Below are 21,021 nucleotides of genomic sequence, written 5' to 3' on the forward strand. Positions count from 1 at the left end.
GTATCACCATATAGAATTAACTAATTCAGCTTCAAAAAGTCAAATGAAACCTGCTGAATAATGTTTCGCTAACATATTGAATTACATACCACTTTGTAGTTTTCCATATACTTAACGAAAAACGGACGAATTGAAAAATATGACATTTTGAAATTGACATGAAATACAGTACTGTACTACTATTGTACTAATGCAATATTGTTTTGTAGATTCTTTGATTACATAAATAAAATATCTATATTATGTTCATTATTTTGGGTTTTTTTTTTTTTTTTTTTTTTTTATGCCTCAATCCTAAAATTTTAGGTGATTCAAAACTTGGCTATAGCTGTACAATTTATGGAAAAACTTAACTTGGCAGCTGAATTCTGAGAAATACTTTCATTAAATGAAGATCTGCATCTACTTTGCAACACAGCTTTATTTTGAACACTGTGACTCACCCAGTCATTGTCATTACATTGGAAGGAATGTGCAGTAGGGTTCTTTAACAGTTTCATGAATATTTTAAATAACTCATGAAGTAAAGCTTTGTGATTAGATCCCATCATCTCAACAAATATGAGTCTTCTCACTAATCAAGTGCTGATCGATACAGGACAGAGAGAAGGAGACATATCTTCAGAGAGTGGCGAGGTTATTGAATAGATTAACTAGTCATGTTCATGTAGAACTTGACAAAGCTCTGCAGTCACTCAGCTACTGGGCTCCTCTCGTTTGTATATTTTCTTACTATTGTTGCTGTCTACTGGGACTTCTATGAAACATTTGTCATGCTTGAATTAATAAATCACTGCTAAAACGTATGGTGCTATTTGGTGCGTGAGGACATCGCCATGGATCCCGATCTGGGAAAAGGTTTGTAACGAGAGCCAGAAGGCATTGCACAGTCATTTTATTATTGTTGCAATGTTATAGATCTGACCAGTCAAACATATGGAAGGAAGGGGTTAATGATATTACTAAAACTGTGTTGAACCCTTAATCTGTGCTGTGAAGAGAGCCCCTTCTTAAGTCAACACAGTGGTATTTGGCAGAACTGTACGCTTTGGGAAAACTGCTAGAGCAGAAATGTGGAAAGTCTGAATAACAACTTTGGGTTGTTTTTTTTTTTGGGAAGAATTTAGATTTCATAGCCAGTCAAAGCTTGTAAAGTGAGAGCAATGGAAAAAAGAAATGGAAGTTGGTAAGTGGGAGTTGGTATTAAATCTGTTGGACACCTTCTCCCGAGTCCATTGTAGGCACCTGTAGGTTGAAACACCCCAAAATGTGCAGCACCTGTGAATTCTCTCTGTGCCTGATAACTAAAAGACTTGCTTTTAAACTAAATGATTTGTGTCGAGTTTGAACAGTAAAGTTTGTATCCTCTATTTGCTGACCAAGGAAGCAAATCATAATGAACTGAGGGAACAGAGATTCATTTACAGTTTGGTCGTGGGCTTTCTGCTGGCCTGAAAAAGTTATCTTCTTTGTTCCTTTGTACAACTTCTTTAATCTTTTCTAACAGTGGGTTGATGAATAGGCACAGTACATAAAGTATAACAATTGTTTTAACGCTTTTCACACTAGACCTGGAAAGAGAACGCTCCTCAAAACTGCAGAGTAGTAAACTAATCTAATATACAGTAATCTGTCGCGTATCTGCCCGTCACATATACACTCTAGCCATTTATCTGCCATGATCAACCTTTTCAGCAACGTTATTTTATTATTAAACAGATTAGTTCAGATATTGTAGATCCTACCAAAGTTTTCATACAGTGTGTTGTATGTGCTCCATGTGCTGCCATTGCTGGTAGTGTCGCGTGAGCTGTTCAGTGTTGACTTGACATGTAAATAAATCCTGTTCGCCTGCGGGGGGCGTATCAACTTCAACCTCCGTCTCGGTCTCCTGCCTGTCACTCAGCAGCGAATGCACACACCCACACGGCTACTCTGTCACATGGATTAATACTCTGTATCTTTATAAACAAGGGTTTTAGAGGTGCTCCCGAATAAAAGCTGAATCTCAAAATAATTGTGTGAATACTGCAATTGTTTCAGCTGTGTATAATGGTATTTAAAATAGGATTCATTTATCTAACTTTTTACACATTTGCCCTTACTCTGAGTCGGATATGCGATGGACTACTGTACTATGCAGACAACCAAAAGGTAAAGAAGAGTCTTGCTTATTTGCTTATTATTTTCTGATGTATTTAAAGGGTAAGTCATTTTCTTGAAGCGTTATGCAGCATCAATCCTGTATGACATATGTGTTGTATCTAGAATTCGAGGTGCATACTGAATATAATGGTCAAGATGTTCCACTTCACATATCACAAACAAACCCTGTTTATGACTATCTCAATTACTGGTTTGTTTTCCCCCCACAGAGAATACATGTCTGTAAGAGAGAGAAACTGACACACAACGATAGCTATAAAACACTCTTGTATTTTATTAAATTCAACCCTTTGTTATTATAGCCGCTCCATAGCACCCTGTTGTGCTGTCAAGTCACAACATCCAACTACATACAGTACATTTATTTAAAACCCAAGCCCCCTTTTTTGTTGTTTAAAAATGATAGTAGTAGAAATTAGGTTACGAAAACAAATGTACATTTTGTATAAAACTAAACTAAAAAAGCAGCTAAGTGCCACAGGGCGTTAAGGCAGCTGCTATTATTTTTAAGTAGCGAAATTAATATCAAAGTTAAAATAGCCAACAGCAAAAAAAAAAAAAAAAAAATGGAATATTAAATATGTTCACATATTGAATCATTTTCCCATTTGACTGCAATGTTTCCTGAGTTGTTATTGTAGTATAATTTAAAATGCAACTTAAAATGCTCTTTTAATTTTCAGCTAACACTTTAACAGGAGATTTGCATCAAGGCCTTTTGTTTCCTCATCAGCCAGACTAGATTTCCAGAGTGTAAGAGTGGATCCTGTTCTTTAAAACTCTGTGGTTTGAACCATTTCGTAGGCTTCATACAACCTGTTCAGGAGGTCTTTCTTTTCGTTCTCTGGTAGGAAGCTGGATTTAGCAGAATTCAGATTCTGTGACAGCAAAAAATGAAAGAAATGATAGCTGATTGTATTCTGTTTATTTAAGCGATAACATTAGGGCTGGCTAAGTGTACAAGGAAAATAAAAATGACTCTTGTGTGGACAAACAACTGAGGCCCTAAAGTTATCCAAATTTCACAGGGTTTAAAAGGAATTTAAAAGGAATATTTTGTTAATGTCAGCCAACAATAAAATCTGTGGCTTCCTGTATCTGGAAATAAACGTTCCTTTGAGTTTTTAAACTGTATTTCAACACAATACTGCCATTTATTTTTAAGTTTTATTTCAAAGAATGACAAAGTTTTATTTTGATTTCTATTATTATTATTTAGAAATTAAATAACCAGCTATTTTGAAAGGTCTGTATTAGTGTCATTCAGAGGAAGGCAGGTATGCGGAGAGGTTTAAAAAGCAAACCATTTACAATGTTGGGTTTATTGCAGCATATTATATACAGTAACCTTGACTTGCAGAACTAAAACTTATATTTAACTGTTCAATAAAAATATATCTTTTTCGACGCCACCTTCAACCTCAGCTGTATACTGTTATTTCTAAGACAGTCAGCTAGTAAAAATCCATTCTCATCTTTCACCCTCAGGGTTACTGGAACCTTGCCCCCAATCTAGTAGCATGTTAATCAAGCTTCGCTACACTTCAGAAAATGAACTGACGTTATTACTGTTCCACATTAGAAAGATTTCTTACCATTCTCATAAATTCCTCCTCTGTGAAACCCATGTATTTCTTCGCTTTTTCATAATCATCTTCAAGCGTTGAATTAAATATCAATGGGTCATCTGTATTTATAGAGTAATTGGCCTTGTCTTCTCTAAACCTGCACAATGAAAAATCTGATTAAACACGAAGCCTGAAGCAGTACGTTTTGAAGCAGTTTGCTGGGTTTGAATTAGTTGGGTGGATAGGAGGACTTATCCCATTTTGGCCAATGACCTCACACTTGCCCTCCATGGTTATATATTAAGATACATTTATTTGTTTTCAAATAAAAGTACCAGAGTAATACTCAGCAACATGGAAATACTCGGGCTGTTGTTACAGTGATACAGTGATGGGACAAAGCCAAAACTTACTTGATTATGGGGTGCTTTGTATAATCTGGATCACATGCTCCAGTGAAGTGGCTAGAAATTGGACAGGTCTGGAGGTAGAAAAGGTATTTCAGTAGCCAGTAAACACATTTTACATGCATCTAAAATTCTGCATGTAGCAAAATCTCTATAAATGGAATATTCTGCATATGACCGGCCACATTCCAAATCTGAGTATGTCACATTTGTAAGTTGGTATCTTGTGTCAGACATAGACACTGAACCTCATTTGTTTGCATTGGATCTCCCCCATGCATGCTAATTACCAGTGCTTCCTATTCAGCATACTAGCTGTATGTAAACAGTGAAACACAGTATGCAGAATGCATATTCCACATTGCAGGTCAACATGCTGAGAAACAGCCATTTTCTTTAGAAATAATATATAAAACTGATCTCAAGAGATATATATGTTCAGTTCAGTTTTGCCTAATTACCAGCTAAATGGGAAATATGCTTGCTGACAATTTGCATTAAAGCAGAAACCTTAAACTGCAGATCTAGTATGCTTTACATTTTATTCCACAAGAGGTCGCCATAGGCTAGCGTTGTGTCAATCTGCTGCTCACCTCAAAATGCATGTTTTGCTGTAACAGTTGGCTGTACAACTCCCGGTCTTCGATTGTGTGGTAGCCATGTCCAATTCTTTCAGCTTTCAAAAGCTCTACAGCCTGGAAAAAAAGACACATATCCAGATATTAACTGCTTCCAAAAACTCGGTCACACACTTACTGATGTTGTCCGTCTGAAAGCAACAGGAAGCACCTGTCTTCTTGTCTGAATTGCCATCAGGTTTCACTACCATAGAAAACCTCCAACTCTGGTATTTAAAGTACACTACATTTTATATTTAAAGGTGTCAACCTAACATATTTACATATATATTTAATATAAATTTATATATATATAATTAATATATATATATATAAATATATATATGATATATATATATATATATATATATATATATATATATATTATATATTTTATATATATTTATATTTATAGAAACAACTTGGGCTGAGCTGCTTATAAGTATGCCTTACCATGCACATATACAGGCTGTTACAGTTGCAGGAACTAATACAGGCACAGTGACACTGCTAAAACGTTCCTGCATTATGCGGTTTACTGAAGAACTATTTCTTTCTAAAGCCAAGTCTGAGGCTGCACAGCAAATGACTAAGTTTCCAAGAAGAGATAATTACCTCACTGTCCTGCTTAGCACATTTGTCCATATAATCAAGGCAGATTCAGGCTTCGTCATTGGAGAGGACTGGCGACCAATCATTGACAGCCCACCGTCTTGTCAAAAAAATCCTGATCCCTAGCTTTTTTTTTTAATTAAACTTTCACTTGTACTTACTATTAAATCTATTTTAAAAAGAAAGTCGTGATTATTGCACAAAACGTTGTTTCATCTGAAAACAACAGCTTCCTATAGAACGCCAGTGACAAACAGTTATTTTTTTTTTTTTTTTTTTTACTGAATCATATTTTAATATTGAAAACGCATTCTTGATCCTAGCTTAGGTGGTTCAGGTCTTTTGGTTATACTGTGTATCTGGGCCAGAGGCTTACCTCTCGAACAACACATGGTGGTCCAACCTCTCCGGCGTGGACAGTCCTGTGGATTCCACTCTTGGCAGCTTCCTGTCGACATGAGGTGAAAGCGTCCATTAGATCAGCGAGGTGCCACAGCGGTGAAGCCACAGTCACCCACCTTAGTGCTTGTTGCTACATGGTTCTTGTGTCTACATTAGAACTGCCAGGGGGGGTGAGTGAGTACAGTATTTATATGATGTAGTTCCTTCGCTTTTAGTTGATACAGTTTGCAGTTATCTAAAATCACAAGTGATATAAAATAATATATACAAGCCCAACACAGACAGCCCTCTGTTTGAGCAACCTGCATTGTGTAACGGGCACTGCTGTTACGGATTGTGACCTCTCTGTGGTTAGATGAGGTTGAAAGCTCTGCAAGCAGTCTCTTTGATATGCTTGCAGTGTCCGTGGTTGCCAGTATCCTTTCTGATAAAACTGCTAATTCAGAAATGACACTTATGACATCTTGGGTGTGTTAATTAAATCCCCATTACTCCCATTTCAGTTTCTCATAAAGAAAACTGAGTACATCATGCTTGGTTATTTATGACAATTGTACGTCATGCATGTGTGTCAACTGACTTTCTGAGTCAAGGCCTTTACTGTGTTTAACTGTTACTCTGCTGCTCAATCTAGTAGTAATAATAGTATACTATTAACCCCAAATGAAGAGTTTAAAGTTACAGGCTCTTATGTTGTACAGCTTTACTAGCAGTTCCATATTGTGCAAGATACTGCTGATGCACCAATATATCACTTTAAACAGGGCACAGCGTTCAAATGTATGTAGGTCATTGATTTCCCCATCATGCTTCTAATGTCACAGCTCCAGCTAAACAATTGAATTGGCTTCCTTTAGTCGTTTGCATTATGCTAGCCCATAACAGAAATAACCCTTTACATCAGAGTGAGCCCATTCAATTATATATAAACTGTTTGTAGTCATACCATATGTACAAACAACAGATATGAAACCAACTGCTGCCACTTCCCTTATGCAGAGAACTTTAGTTTACAGTTATTTTACAACTCCTCAGCACATCAGATATCCAGTTCCCATCAAGGGTGGTATAGTACAAAGTGTGCACACACTCTGCCTTCTAATGATCTGGCAGTTTCATGAAGAATTCCACGTCAGCACAGATGTCCACCCTTTCTGTGGACTGTGGCTCTGATAAGGAAATATTGTTCACAAACACAATTAGCCTCTGAATGCACACTCTCACAATTTAATTTCCCTCTAGTCACATGGTTGGAAGTCATCTATTCATAGACCTAAACAGAAAACACTACACTGATTGTTGAAAGTTAAGAACTTTGTTTTTCTTTAGTCTGTGTGCAAAACAAGTCTAATCATACTTTGAGCAATGCACACAGGAATGTCAACAAACTGGAGTGTCAATAAAGTCTGCTTTGCATGAAGTACAGTGCAATTGTAGACAAGGGTTCAGCTGTATAAGGAACATTTTATTTGAATGATGAAATTAACTGATTTCCTCAAAAAAATCTGTTAAATCATGCAATAAAAAGTCATCAATGCCGATCTAGTCCTTAATGGACAGATTAGCCCAAGCAAGATGGGAAATATAAACAGCACAGTGTGATGAATCTGTTCTGTTATTATGGTCCTGGATTAAATTAAAATGATGGTGCTGCCATGAACTTTGATTTAATTCTGGCCTCATATCTTGTCAGCAGGATTAGTAATTTTGTTCATTTATTAAGGAGACAAGTGTTGCTAAACTGGTATTATTTAGGCTCCTAATAATTGCTGTAGAATTTGGAACATTCACTGTGTCCATTGTTTTTCTGCCATGTACTGTAATTGCCTCCAATAAAATGTGTGATATTGTGTAACAGTAAAAGCACACCCACACTGAATGATTCCTGCCGGTATATCTAATCAGTAACCCCAGGAATGTCTACAGGTGGATTCACTGTCAATAGCAGCAAAAGCTGCTGAGTCCTGAAAAGCATAAATGCATTAGGGCTTGTCATTCTCTTCAAGCTAAATGATATAGCAGCACTTCAACGTGAGCTATAACCCTTAACGTCTGTAAGCAAGTCCTTCTAGAAGCGGTATTCATTTGCTTCCTGAGAAGTGAAAGGGGGCATATCTACACCACTCAACCCTACTTTTATCTCAATCCATGCCTAAACTTGATTACTGAATGATGACGATACTTTAAAGAAGAGGGATCCAAAGACTGTTCTATCTTAGCACGTTCACTGATTTACTTGCCATTCTTCCTGTGTTCTACAGTGCCTTCCATTCTCCAGCTGTCAAACTGAGTTTACACTAGCTTACTGTAATCTTTAATAGGTCTTATTCGGTCTATATAGCAACAGAAAATGTTTATCTAAGGTGTCAAAAACAATGGTTACTGAAAAATGTAATCTTAAATAAAAAGGACAAGTCAAACTTATTTACTGGTCTACTTAGATTAAATAACAAGCACTGAGCCAAATACGAAAACCTGCCTTTCAAAAAACAATATACTGCATGAAAACAAAATTGTAAAACAATCAAGGTACTGTATGTTCCACTGTTTTCTCTTTCCCCGGTAAGCACTTTTTCTTCCTTTGGTAATGCATACATTAACTCTTACCTTTCTGTATTCAATATGTATTTAAAATCTACTTAATAGTCACTGTGGTTAAGATATGACTTTAGCTAGGTCTTTATCATCAGGAAACCAAAAAGACACATACTGTAGCACCCTTTTGGGTCTAAGTCCCAAGTTAAAGTGAAAGGTACTGTTAGATTTTGCCCAAGGAGTTTCGCTATGCCTGGGCAATATTGACAGCAGTGACCCAGCTAGAATCACCAGCCTCATACTGTACCTCATATGCCTGCCTGTGCCCTGGCAAGGCTTTGCAGTTCAAAGACTCGTCACCTGCGAGATCAATTGCCACCACTCCCTCATTGCGATACTTCTTACACAGTTCTACCACCTCCAGTGACCACTCTGCGCAAGACATTCACAAGAAATGTGGAGGTTAAGGTTACATTATGGTTAACAAGATAAAAAACTTAATAAGACAAAAAGTCTCCCTAAAAACACATTGTTAAAAAGATCAGATAAAATACTTTTCCTTCATGTTGTTTGACATTATCACTAGCTAACCCCTACCCCCCAACCCCTTCAATGGGAAACAACATTGTACCCAGAACTGTAAATCTTGAAAACTCTGGTAGATTCAATTTCATTTCATAATAGACAATTGCATATTATCCTGCAACACCCCTCATAAAGTATACTGCACACTACAAATAGTTTTTATAAGAACCTGCATGTCGTCACAACATCTTAGAAGAAAAATGCAGAGTTTTTGTATTACACAATACAGGCAATGGATATCAATCTGTTACATGGCACCACCTTTGTCTTTGGCTATTTCCAACAAACTATTAGACCAGCGGTCGATATGCTGTAATTAACAGGAGCCTACGACAATAAACTTGCGTGCACGCCCACAATCTGCAGATCAGCACACAGGTGGATAATACATTACTTGGCATGTGACGCATGCAGCAGAGAATGGACCTGGCTTTGATGTTGAACGCCTGCTCTCCTTCCCGCAGCCCTTGATTAACGAGATTAACCACCTCATCCGGTGTCAGGTCACCTCTGAGGACAAACACAAAGCACATTGACAAATTCAATCTTCCAGACGAAGCAAATCTACCCTGACACTTGCTATTTATACTTAGCTAAGGAAGTACTGTAGCAGAACAATGATTTAGGAGTCAAAGGATTGTTGGAGCTGTTTTTCAATCAGTGTAAAGTCCCTAATACAGTCTCTGTGTGGATTACAATGTAGAGGGCGGTTAGAACGTCAGTTGGCCATTTCGCAATACTGCACAAAGAAAAAGTATTCACCATAGAGAAGATAGGCAAGTTCAGACACCAAATGCACAAATTAAGCCATGGAGCATATTTTCAAGGTGTTTACCACAGTATTTAATGAAATCTTTAATTAAGTTCTCAAAAGCACACAAGCTGTGTGTGTCCTTAATGTGGGAAATTTCTCTTTAAAAAATAAATAGAAGCAAATAGAAGACTACAATTTTGCATCTTTTCCCCTATCCTGTAGGAGCATAAAAATAAAAATACAACATTGAACAACACATACACATTGTGATATTGCCCATCCCTGTCACTCTCCATGGCTAGTAAATAGATCTTATTGCATTTGCAATGCACTTAATATTTTATTATGTGAATATGTGATTGTCTCATGAGGGATGCTAATATACAGTAAACAACTGAGATTGGTGCAGATAAATATGTACTGTATAGAAGGCAGCTTGGCTATTGTAGCGTTGTCTACCTGGGCTTCTTGTGTTTAGATAATGGCAAGTTCCATATGGTACACTTCACTTACTCTTTTTGGTTCCAGGGTAGAGGATCCACGTTGCAGTTTGCTAGCAAGTGGGGACTGTATCTAACTTCAACATATATCACGCCTTCTTTGGCTTTTGTTTCCACAAGTTCATAGGCTATTCTTTTTATAGCTTCTCTGTCACCCCTGCAACAAAATAGAGTACTTCATTCACTGGAACATGGCATGGAATTTAGGACTTAGCTGTATCAAAAACTGGAAACGTATGCAGTGCATAGATGGACACAAACAACCTACACACTGTGGAATGTCATTGTAAGAGCACGATGTCTGTACGGTTAATCACAGAGAAAGTATGACAGAGCCAGGTGGAGCACAGTCCATTCATATTACAAACATGCTAAAACATGTTTTACATACACATACATAAAGCAGATGTTATTGAATTGGACAGCATCAATGAACAAAACACACGCATCAGCAGAGAAACTTGCAAACCTGTTTTTGTCAACAAGTCTACCCCTTCTATCAGCTTCCTGTTTTCAGCATGCGTTATGTGTATCTGATTCTGAAAATGATCTATGCTATCACTTAATACGTTGTGTGGAGGGTCTCTAACTGTATAAGATATGTCAACAGATGCAGTCTGGACTGTTCAAACTGTGCACAGTGATGTTTCTTATACAATACACACACATGAAGGTCATGAAATGGTTTAGTCCAGAATTAACTGCCACAGTGCTTAAGTAATGTGTGTCAGCCTACAGGTGCTGTGTCGTGGTGAAACTATTTATAAATACAAAAGTACAGCAGGATAATATGCACTGGAATTTTGGGAAGTACTTCCCTGTGATTTATAATTATGTATCACAAATTGTCCACAAGAAGATTCCATTCCAAGTACAAGCCATCAACATGCAAAAAAAGCAGACTGAGAAAGTAAACATTTATTATTGTCTTTTTCCTAAAGGGTTATTTATTTTTGGATAAAATATAAGCATCAGAAACATAAAACAAAGGCAAGCCATTTTTAATAGTCAGGATTCCAAACAAATCGCTGTTTCTAACTGACTAAACAGGTTCAGATAAGCAATAGCACAATATTCAACACAGAGAGTTTGCTTCATGTGAGTGTCTACTGCTTGTAACCAAACTCTGTTGTCTTGTAGGCTTATCAGAACCCCTATTTAGACAGGTCCATGCCTTCTAGGAATTGGACTGTGAGAGATTTCAGTTTATTAAAGGCATTATCCATGATCAAACAGATTGCAAACAGCTGTCATTTGCTCAGTGAGTCCAGTACAGTGAAGCTTGTAGCAGTTCTTCTTTTTTCTTATTTGTAATACAAAGATATCCGCCTCAGCAACTTTTATCACTTGGCAGTTTGTTGTTTTCCTGTCTCGTTTCTATGTGACTTAGCTTTAGGCAGCTACAGTAACCTTATTACTTCTACTTTAATTTAACCTTTAAGAACACAAACTGTACAACGTGGGAGATGGTTGAATACTGACAGTTTTTTCTTTAAAATTCAGAACAGCAGAATGTGACTGCAGGTCATTAGAGGTCATTACCCCTTGTGATTCCATTTAACGTCACGCTAAAGTGCCATTGATTTCATCCGCAGATTGAAAATAGGTTGAGTGTTAGCACAACCATGTTGGAATTTCAGACTTGCTTCACAGATGGATAACGTCTTGCCAGGAAGTTCAATGATTGCCCCGTCATTGGTTTCAATCTCAAAGTTCTTTCTGGACAGATCCCATCTTTCACGTTATGCACTGGGAAGTCATCCTCGAACACATTTCTTTTTAGAGCACCGTTCGATGTGAAAACATGTCATGATCCATTACTGTTTTGCTGTTAATCCTTTCATTTTAAAGACTTTGTTTTCTCTTTGACTAGTCTTGTAAAACCACCAGGGCTGATTTTAAATCAAACTATCCCACACCACAAGGATCCAAAGCTGGATTGTGTTGGAGAGTTATACAATCTGATGCTATACCAGGATTGCATCTGAAGAATAATGGTCGCTACATGTACTAGTCAAATAAAAACAAACAGAAATGTAATATTCCAAAAAAGTCCTTGCCTCTACCTTATATTGCTTTACAGTGTAAACATATTGTGAATATCAGCTGACCCTTGCAGGAAGTAGGTTGAATGCTTTCATATTGTGGTCTGTACTAATGGCACGCACATTACATTAGTCGAAGACTAGCCAGTAACCTCTCACTAATGGAACTGGCAGCTGTGTGGCTTACACTTGTGTTAATTAACTTGTTTTAATTTCAGAGACTGTACTGTTCAAGGCAATTGTTCAGTTTTATGCAAAAATGTTTGAACAAGTTTGCGTAAATGTTTATACATCTCCATTTCAAACTACACCAGGTCAAGCCAACTTTACAATATGGTAAATTCCGCTCTAGAATATTATTCCTTGTTTATGAAAATGTATTCTGTGCACACCCCAGTTTGCTTGCAGCCTCCAAGTTTCAGCTGCGGCAGGTTATATGATACACACTGTACTCACGCCTTGTATTAATTCTGGAAATAAAACACACGTTTAAAAAGTGCATTTATATACACATAACATTTCAGGAAACACCTGTGTAGGATATACCCACTGTAAGCCTTTTGGTTTTTTTGCAAAAAAACTCTTTATTTCTCTTTATGTCTAATGGATGTCTCTTGACCCTTTTGATTTAGTATCCCATTCCAGGGTCTTAATGGGTTTGAAAAGACTACAAGGGCAATCCATAGCAAGTGCTACCACACTGCAAATACATCGATGTTGTGTTTAAATGTAAGCACAAACATTCTAAAGCTCTGTCCTTTGAAGGCTGCTTACATCTTATCTATCTTTTTGTTACTAGTGAGTTTTACTTGTCATCAGTATGTCTCACTTAAATATGGGAAAGTCAGTGTACAGTCAGTACAATATTTGTTTTTATTGACCAAAAGTTCATTACAGATACTGCAATTTTAATAATAAGCTGAGCTTTACCCCACTGGGGAAGGATGGTTGTTTGTATTTTGGACTAAAACTAGTTCTATTGAACAACACTGGAGTGAGTTTCCGTGTGTGCTCTCGGCCACAAACCACATCTTCTCAAGCCATTCCCCCAAACTTGTGCGCCTCACCACTTCACGTGTTAATAACCAAACATGGAAACTTCCCTGTGGCATGGAAACTCAGCTGTTTTGACTTTAATACCAGATTTGTTCCTTTTTATTCTGTATATTTAAACAGTGTCAGTATTTAGATTCACCACTGCTGAGATTAATAGATGCTATTGTCTTCTGTAAGGTACCTAATGACGTTGATAAGGTACTCATTAGACAGCCTCTAATGGAAAACACCAGTGATATTAATATTGAGTAAAAGAAATACAGTACTTGGATCCACCAGTAACAAAGCACAATGTAGGGAAGGAAATAATGGTTCATTATTGCAAAACAACTGCTAGTGTTAGGGCCTTTGTCTGTGGTTTGTCTCTCACTGTTACACCCAAATATATTGGGGAACCTGCTAACTGTGATGCTGATGTGCTGTTCAAAAACAACATCAAACCAATGCCATGTCACTTCTGCTTACTGGAATGAAATCTCTAATGAGTAAAGAAGCTCAATAATGTTACTGTGCATTTACTTAAAAAAAAATAAAATAAGAACAATTGGACTAAGTGTTTTTTTTTTTTTTTTTACCAAACCACAAAATCTAGTTTCATGCCACCATCCACACACACGTATGCTGTCCATTATATTTGAAATGCTAATCTGTAGTTTGGGCTCCTTTTTGTTGAGTAAAATAACACTTCCCACTCACTTCCCATGGGAACATCACAATATTTAAAGGCGGCTGTGCAGAAAAAGCAACATTTAAATGTCAACCTCAATATAAATACTGCGGCTGTTTATGAATTGTCAAAGTTTGAGATTTTTCAGATTAACCGAAACAATCACATGACTTTGGTGCAGTACTGTACTAGAGGTTAAATGCTTATAGAAAGCAAGTAAGAAGTTACATTTGTTTTTGTTTTTTTCCCTTTCAAATTTTTTTTCCATTTGCACTTTGAGATCTTGATAAATGAGATGACTGACATTGCACTTTGCCCTACTTCCAATATAAAAATGTAAAAAGCGTCATTATTAATTAACTATACATAATTGCATTTCAACACGTTTAACATTATGAAAAAAATGTGCTGAGGTATATTACAAGTGTCTTCGTAAACAAAGCAGTAATGCTCTGTAGTTACAGCATTGTTTTACTGGAAAGCCCACACTCACGCGATTACAGGCATGTAGTGGGCAAACTTGCCAAGGAACTCTGTCAGGCTGGCAGCCTTCTCACACACGACTAACTGCAGCAGATCTTCCACCATGTCCACTGGCAGCTTCATCTCTCGCTTCCTGCAAATAAAATGTCCCCAAATCACTTCCAACTCGCACATCGCATAAGCCGTACCAAATTCTCTCACTCTGAACCCAGTTTCAGAGTCACTTTGTTAAAATTTGTAAAATAGTCATAGTCTACTGTTGTGAGTGGAGTTCCATTTCCTATACTACTAGAGCACTCTGCAGTGTTGAGAGTGGAGTTCTCTTTCCTATACTGCTAGAGCGCTCTGCAGTGTTGAGAGTGGAGTTCTCTTTCCTATACTGCTAGAGCGCTCTGCAGTGTTGAGAGTGGAGTTCTCTTTCCTATACTGCTAGAGCGCTCTGCAGTGTTGAGAGTGGAGTTCTCTTTCCTATACTACTAGAGCGCTCTGCAGTGTTGAGAGTGGAGTTCTCTTTCCTATACTACTAGAGCACTCTGCAGTGTTGAGAGTGGAGTTCTCTTTCCTATACTACCAGAGTGGTCTGTAGATGTGAATTAAGTTACATTTGATATACTGCTAGAGCAGACTGTAGTTCTGAGTGGAGTTACCTTTCCTACAATACTAGTGTTAAAACAGTTTATTACAGTATGTTGGTGTGGGGTGCATAATTATGAACCCCCTCTGACATATAATAAATGTACAGATCCAGCAATAGACACTTGAACTTTTTACCATTTTCACCCAATACTAAAGCACATTAGAATGAACTTACTTAGCAAAGTGCATGATGGTCTCTGGTCTAACAGCCCCATCGAGATGTATGTGCAGTTCTACCTACAGGAAAAAGAAATGAACACAATTAATTCTCCTACGATAAACATGCTAAACTGTTTTTGTATACGTATCAGACATTTAATGCGAAATACTTTTCTGATTGAGAATGAATACGGCATTCACAACTAGGTATCTCCCCAAACTGAAGATTCGATCCTAGCTGACAAAAAAAACTGTCTGTTTGTTAAAGAGCAAGAGATAAGAGTCAGGAGTTCAAAAACACACAGCAATGGCGGTTTCAATTTTCCACACCGCTTTTCAAACTGATTCCTTTCTTTAGGTCCACTTTGGATCCGTCTTTAACTGCTGTCACACAGAAGTCTGCAGAGTGGAACTGCAAGTGCATTCAGCCTCCTGTAATGTGGAGACCAGTGGACTACATTTAATACCTTAAATAGACTAAGCACTGTAAAAATAAATGAATAAATAATTTAAAAAAATTATAATTAAAAATAACAATTCACTAAGTAGCCTTAATAATTAAGCACTTTGACAAACCAGCTAACACGATGGAACATATCAGAAGTGTATCTTAATTATTCTTTTGGAACTACTCAATTCATGTCATTAATATCAACCACACGTTTACATCTGTTCAACAAACATTAATGTTTTTGCTCATTTGCTTTAATTAATGTATTTCTAATTAATATTATGCTATTTCTGTCTTTAAAAGTACTTACATCACGGTGGCACCGGATATATATTATTATATATAGTATATATATATATATATCGTATATATTCTATATATATATATAAAAACATTTTATTAGGGCAAATTGAGGGTTAACACACAATTTTGGTAACAGTTGGTGCCTCCCTCCAAAATATAATCCTCATGAGAGTTTTCTGAGAATGTTTTCACTTGAACAGAGTTAATTCTGAGGGTATTCAATTCCATGAAACAAAAACATAAAGTCAGCAATTATGAAGGGCGTGTTTGTCTTGAATCTACGCTTTGAGAAGTTTCACACCAAGAACAAACCTATCAGAAACTAGAGCATTAGGCTTTAAGGTAGACTGACAATATCGTCAGGAGTCGTAGTTACAAGACTGTGCTACTTGTGCTTTGGTATTACTTTTTGCAAGGTCCTTGACTCTATTAAAAAATAAAAAAAAATTAAAGTGTGTATGTAATTGACCTTTTATGATGTGGGTTCATCCAAACTTTATATTGGCTAACATTCACTGATCACAATACAAGGAGCTTCAAGTCTCTCCCAATTAGTATTAGGCTAATTTACCAGGTTCACCTGGTATACACTGGGAGACACAACATTCCTGATGGCATTCTTGCTGGATTACATGAGCTAGTATGTCTGCACAGTCTTTAGCTTTATTTGAAGAGCATGTCAGGGAAAATTTCATCAAAACATGTGTTATACCATACTTATCACAAGTGCTTGTAATTTGTATTTTTTGTCCAAGTCTGTGGTACGCTGTATCCACAGTAACATGGCAGGGTCCTATTCAAAACAAACATTGTGTGAAGGCAGAAAGGTCAGTAAGTTAAGACAATATTTTAATTGTTCCTGCTTGTGATTTAATCATAACCTAAGCGAAAGGCACTCATAAGAAATTGCTTGGACATACAGTACAGTATCTACATTTTGAAGCAAATGTTTGACCTTATTCTGAAAGTAATAAAACAAAATGTACTTGCCCCTATATGTAGATTATCTGTTTCTTGGTGCTTGTATAATACTGATATTGTTTTGAGAAAACTTTGCTCTTGTTTAAAACTCAAACCATCTTTATCTGCTTCCACATGTTCAACGATTTCACAACATCTGATAACATTTACTTGACTGAGTGCTCAAGAATGTACAGAATGTTCTGAAGCTAGCACTCCAGACGGTGAATTTAATACTCAGTATTATTTACTGTCAGACCTACAAGGATCATCCACAAAATACTGCTTTATTAATGGAATTTGATTTTGTTTCATCCTGTGTTCCATTGCAACACAACAATGAATCCCTAGAGATCTGTGTTTGGCACACAGAAAGCAAAATGAGTTTACCATCCCAGTGACCCTCCACTTCTTACATATTTGTTAAGCAGGTAAATTCTCTGCGGAAAACTTAATTTGCACGTACATTTAGAAGACAGCTGAACTCTTGTTTTAGTGTATTTATTTGTACACACACATTTAGAGTGACAATGTGCCTATAGACTACTGCTAAACCTACAATTTGAAAATTTTATGGCCTCATACTATATTTCACAACACGCAGGTGTTACTTGAGCCGGGGAACATAAATTATTAATATTCTGTCTGGTCTATATTTAACGTGTTTCTTACTTGGAACTACGTAAACATCACTAAACAGTATTGGGGGTTATTCAAGTACAAGTAGATCTAATTCAGGTGTTTCCTCAATTTGTGGTTGAAAATACACAAAGTCATTTTTACAGAACATGTCAAAACAGGTAGATTGTTGTTGGTGCATTTTTTAGCCCTAATAGATGTTCTGAAATTGAGATTGAGAAAAAAGTGTGCGGACAGGAGTTGAGTTCATGGAAAAGCAAACCTTTGTGCCTGATGGGGAAGAGCCTGAAAATGCCTTTTGATCTGTTTTCCACTGAGGAATGACTTAGACAAATCTTTCTGAAGCATCTTTCAAATGAGTCACTGGTGCACTTGAGCTGAAATGAGCCTACTGTATGGGGTTGCTGTGTAGTGCCAAGGAAATTGTGGATGACGACTGTACATATTTTGTTTTCTCCCCACAGATGTAACGTGTCTGTTCAATCTTCTTAAAAATGGACGAATGTGTACACGTTTACAATATTAAAAGTATATTTGAAGAAATTAATATTAAACCATATATAACAGATGTGTCAACAATAACAGTTTTGAAAGTTTGTGTGGCTGAATGGTGAGTCTGCAGTGTGTAAAAAAAGCGCCAGCTGACAGCACAGGCTTCGAGGACAGCCTGTGCTGGTCTTCGCCCCTCCCGAGACAGCGCAGGTCTGGTAGCGGTCAGCTGAGCTAAACAAAATAATCACTAAATTACTAAATTAAATTAAAATCACTACTAAATTGGGGAGAAAATAACAAAAAAACTATTTGCGACTACTACATTTTTTTTTTTCTTTTTAGCAATATGCCCCTCTATTAATATAAAGCATAACATATTATTGTAAAATAAAATACAGTGCATGGGGTGATACCATCGTATTGTTCTCCACTGTTCATTGCGCTGCTAGGAGCTGCAACATATCTATTCTAACAGTGTGTACACTCACTATGAAACGGTACTTCAGTGCGGATTTTTTGAGCTGGACTAATTAGAACAGTTTCGACTACTGTTGTCGAGATTGGTTATGTAGAGTGAACAGGGCAGTGTGTCAGAGCACAGCTGTATAAAGATGTACATCTGATTCCGTTGTAAACGGCCTAATTATAGTTGCCTTTTTCCAATAAAAAAATTAAAATGAAAAAAAAATGACTCGTGTTAAATTTGTTTTTAAGTTGTACAGTCGTATTTTGAATAGGCCTATCCTGAGAAACAGGGTATTGTAGTTCCTGAGGCAATATTAACCAAATGAAAACAGACTCTGCTTAATTGAACAATAATACATATAACTGCTGACATTCTAATTTGAATAGCGAATAAATAAAACGACTAACTTTTTTTTTTCTTATTGCTATCCCAATTAAACGAAATCAGTTGTAAATTAAAGGTGTTTCAAAATAGAGTACGCTTATGATTTTGCTACAGCGGTGGTCATATTTATTATGGATATCAAACTTTACCTAACAAAGGTATCCAACACTTTCTTTGTTATACCAAATACATTATTCACAGCAGTTTCACATTCATTCTTTGCAGTAGCAACATTCTTTGTTTTGCTATTGTTCTGTTTACACGTTTCTTACCTTCGGCTTGTCAAACACATGTAGACATTTGTTGGAGCATTGCTTAGCCATAATGGATGCTCTGAAAGTGTCGCTTTAATTTGCTGACTTCGCAGTTTGCAGGACAAACGTTTCTTCTTCTTCCTGTCACAGCCCGTGCCTAGTACAAGACTAAGCTCAGTTCGAACATTGCTCTTATGCACTGCAAGAATGACACGCCTGGATCCTCCCACTGAAAATACTATAATACCAGAAAGACACAAGACACAATATGAGCGGTAACACACGCTACCACGAGTAATTTCGCCGAGTTAGCAACAACGAGAGGTGATGGAAACAAAAGCTGATTAAGAGCACATCTAAATCATTTAAGCCATATACCCGTCTACATGTCAAGTTTTTTTTTTTTTAATTTTATTTATTTATTTATTTTTTTTAGCATACTGTAAACTATTAATACTTGAAAAAAACTGTACAATTGACAATGGCGTTCGCTAATACATGATGTCATCGCGCCTTAATCTGAATAGAATACTGTTTTATCACAACTACATCATAGCAAGAATGCTGTGGGGGCACTAGACTAATGTTGGACCACTACATCTGTGCATAAAACCCCTTAATTTTGTATGTTGCAAACACATGGGCAACTCTTACTGCTAGCAACAGTCTATAAAGAGGTCAATGTAAAGCACCTGACATACAGGAAAAAAAAATCACAAATCTGCATATCCTCCCACTGTAGTAACATGGCCATAAACATTAACATTAACTATCACTTATCAAAGTAGGCGTCTGTGAAACAAAATATTATATATTAACGTGTTGATAATTCACAGAAAAAAATGCATTTTTTGCCAAATAAAACAATTAAACCCTGGCATCATTTTCTCAACCACCTGTTTGAGCAAGCAGACAAAGGTTTGAAAGAACTCAGCAAGAACAGTGGTTGTTTTCTACTGCTGTTCTGCAGCTGGTCAAGTACGACAGGATCTGTAAGAAGTTGTATTTAAAAGTGTCCATACTGGGAAAACTCTTCATTTAAACTGTAATAATATCTGCAGGAATATATATATGTACTGACGTATATTCCTACTCAAACGACGTGTCTTAAAAATGGCGTTTGTGCTGACTTAAAAAAAAAAATCGATTAACAGCCAGATTGACTTAATAAGCCTTTCTTTTTACTGCACACTTAAAATATTTGAACTCAGAGTTTGTGTTGTAAGAGTCATATTTCTAACACTAAAACAGTTAGGAGAAAAACACACAAGTAAATACTGCATTCTTGTTCCCGAGTCTTCCAATTAATGCTAAAATGTGCGCGTGTATTTTACTTTCACTTTCATTAACAACAATGAAACATGCAATCATAACATGCAAACCCTTATGCTACTTTTTCTCACTGTTTAAATCTGAATCGATCAGTATTTTCTTCTCAAAATGATATCAATTATTTTAATTACAGAACTGTAAGATATACAGAAAAAAGAAAAATAAATAATAATAATAATAATACCTGATTAAATAAACTCTAGTGTGTATCCACTTTTTGTCATGCAGATCTGTACTGCCGATTCAACCTGGCCACATCCACCTAAGAACTGTTATATTCCCATCTGTTTTCCATTCCTATAGACATAGCAAGTGAGTTATCATTTCAATTACCACCGTTTAAGAACCCCCCCCCCCCCCAAAAAAAAAAAAAAAAAAAAAAACAACATAAAACCGTTAATACACAACAGCGCCACGTCACTACACTGTGGACATTAAAAAAATTGTCAGATTTATTTTTTCAGAGCAAAAGGGGGCCAAACTATATACTCGCCCCTCCCTGTCGGAAAAGTGCACGGGCCATGCCCCCCACTGGTGGAGGCGCGCAT

General features: G+C 36.7%; 1 protein-coding gene across 1 annotated transcript; it reads right to left on the reverse strand.

Annotated features, from left to right (window-relative positions):
* Positions 1-2,420: 2,420 nt before the first annotated feature.
* Positions 2,421-20,787, reverse strand: ada (adenosine deaminase). Its single transcript, XM_041224623.1, has 12 exons — positions 20,658-20,787; positions 19,160-19,379; positions 15,209-15,270; positions 14,408-14,530; positions 10,160-10,303; positions 9,287-9,402; positions 8,615-8,739; positions 5,747-5,818; positions 4,735-4,836; positions 4,148-4,215; positions 3,762-3,891; positions 2,421-3,044 (listed from the first exon to the last, which is right to left on the reverse strand). The coding sequence occupies exons 2-12, from the start codon at positions 19,208-19,210 to the stop codon at positions 2,940-2,942; spliced, it is 1,098 nt and encodes a 365-aa protein (XP_041080557.1). The 5' UTR covers positions 19,211-19,379; positions 20,658-20,787; the 3' UTR covers positions 2,421-2,939.
* Positions 20,788-21,021: the final 234 nt, after the last annotated feature.

This window comes from Polyodon spathula, chromosome 23 (genome assembly GCF_017654505.1).
Source record: "Polyodon spathula isolate WHYD16114869_AA chromosome 23, ASM1765450v1, whole genome shotgun sequence".
Lineage (NCBI taxonomy): Eukaryota > Metazoa > Chordata > Actinopteri > Acipenseriformes > Polyodontidae > Polyodon > Polyodon spathula.

Excerpts from the sequence above, each read along its gene's own strand:
- ada (XM_041224623.1), bottom strand. The coding sequence starts at position 19,210 with ATGGCTAAGCAATGCTCCAACAAATGTCTACATGTGTTTGACAAGCCG. Across the intron at positions 14,531-15,208 it reads ACCATCATGCACTTTGCTAA|GAAGCGAGAGATGAAGCTGC; the intron begins GTAAGTTCATTC and ends TTTTATTTGCAG. Across the intron at positions 10,304-14,407 it reads CACTACATGCCTGTAATCGC|GGGTGACAGAGAAGCTATAA; the intron begins GTGAGTGTGGGC and ends ATTTTGTTGCAG.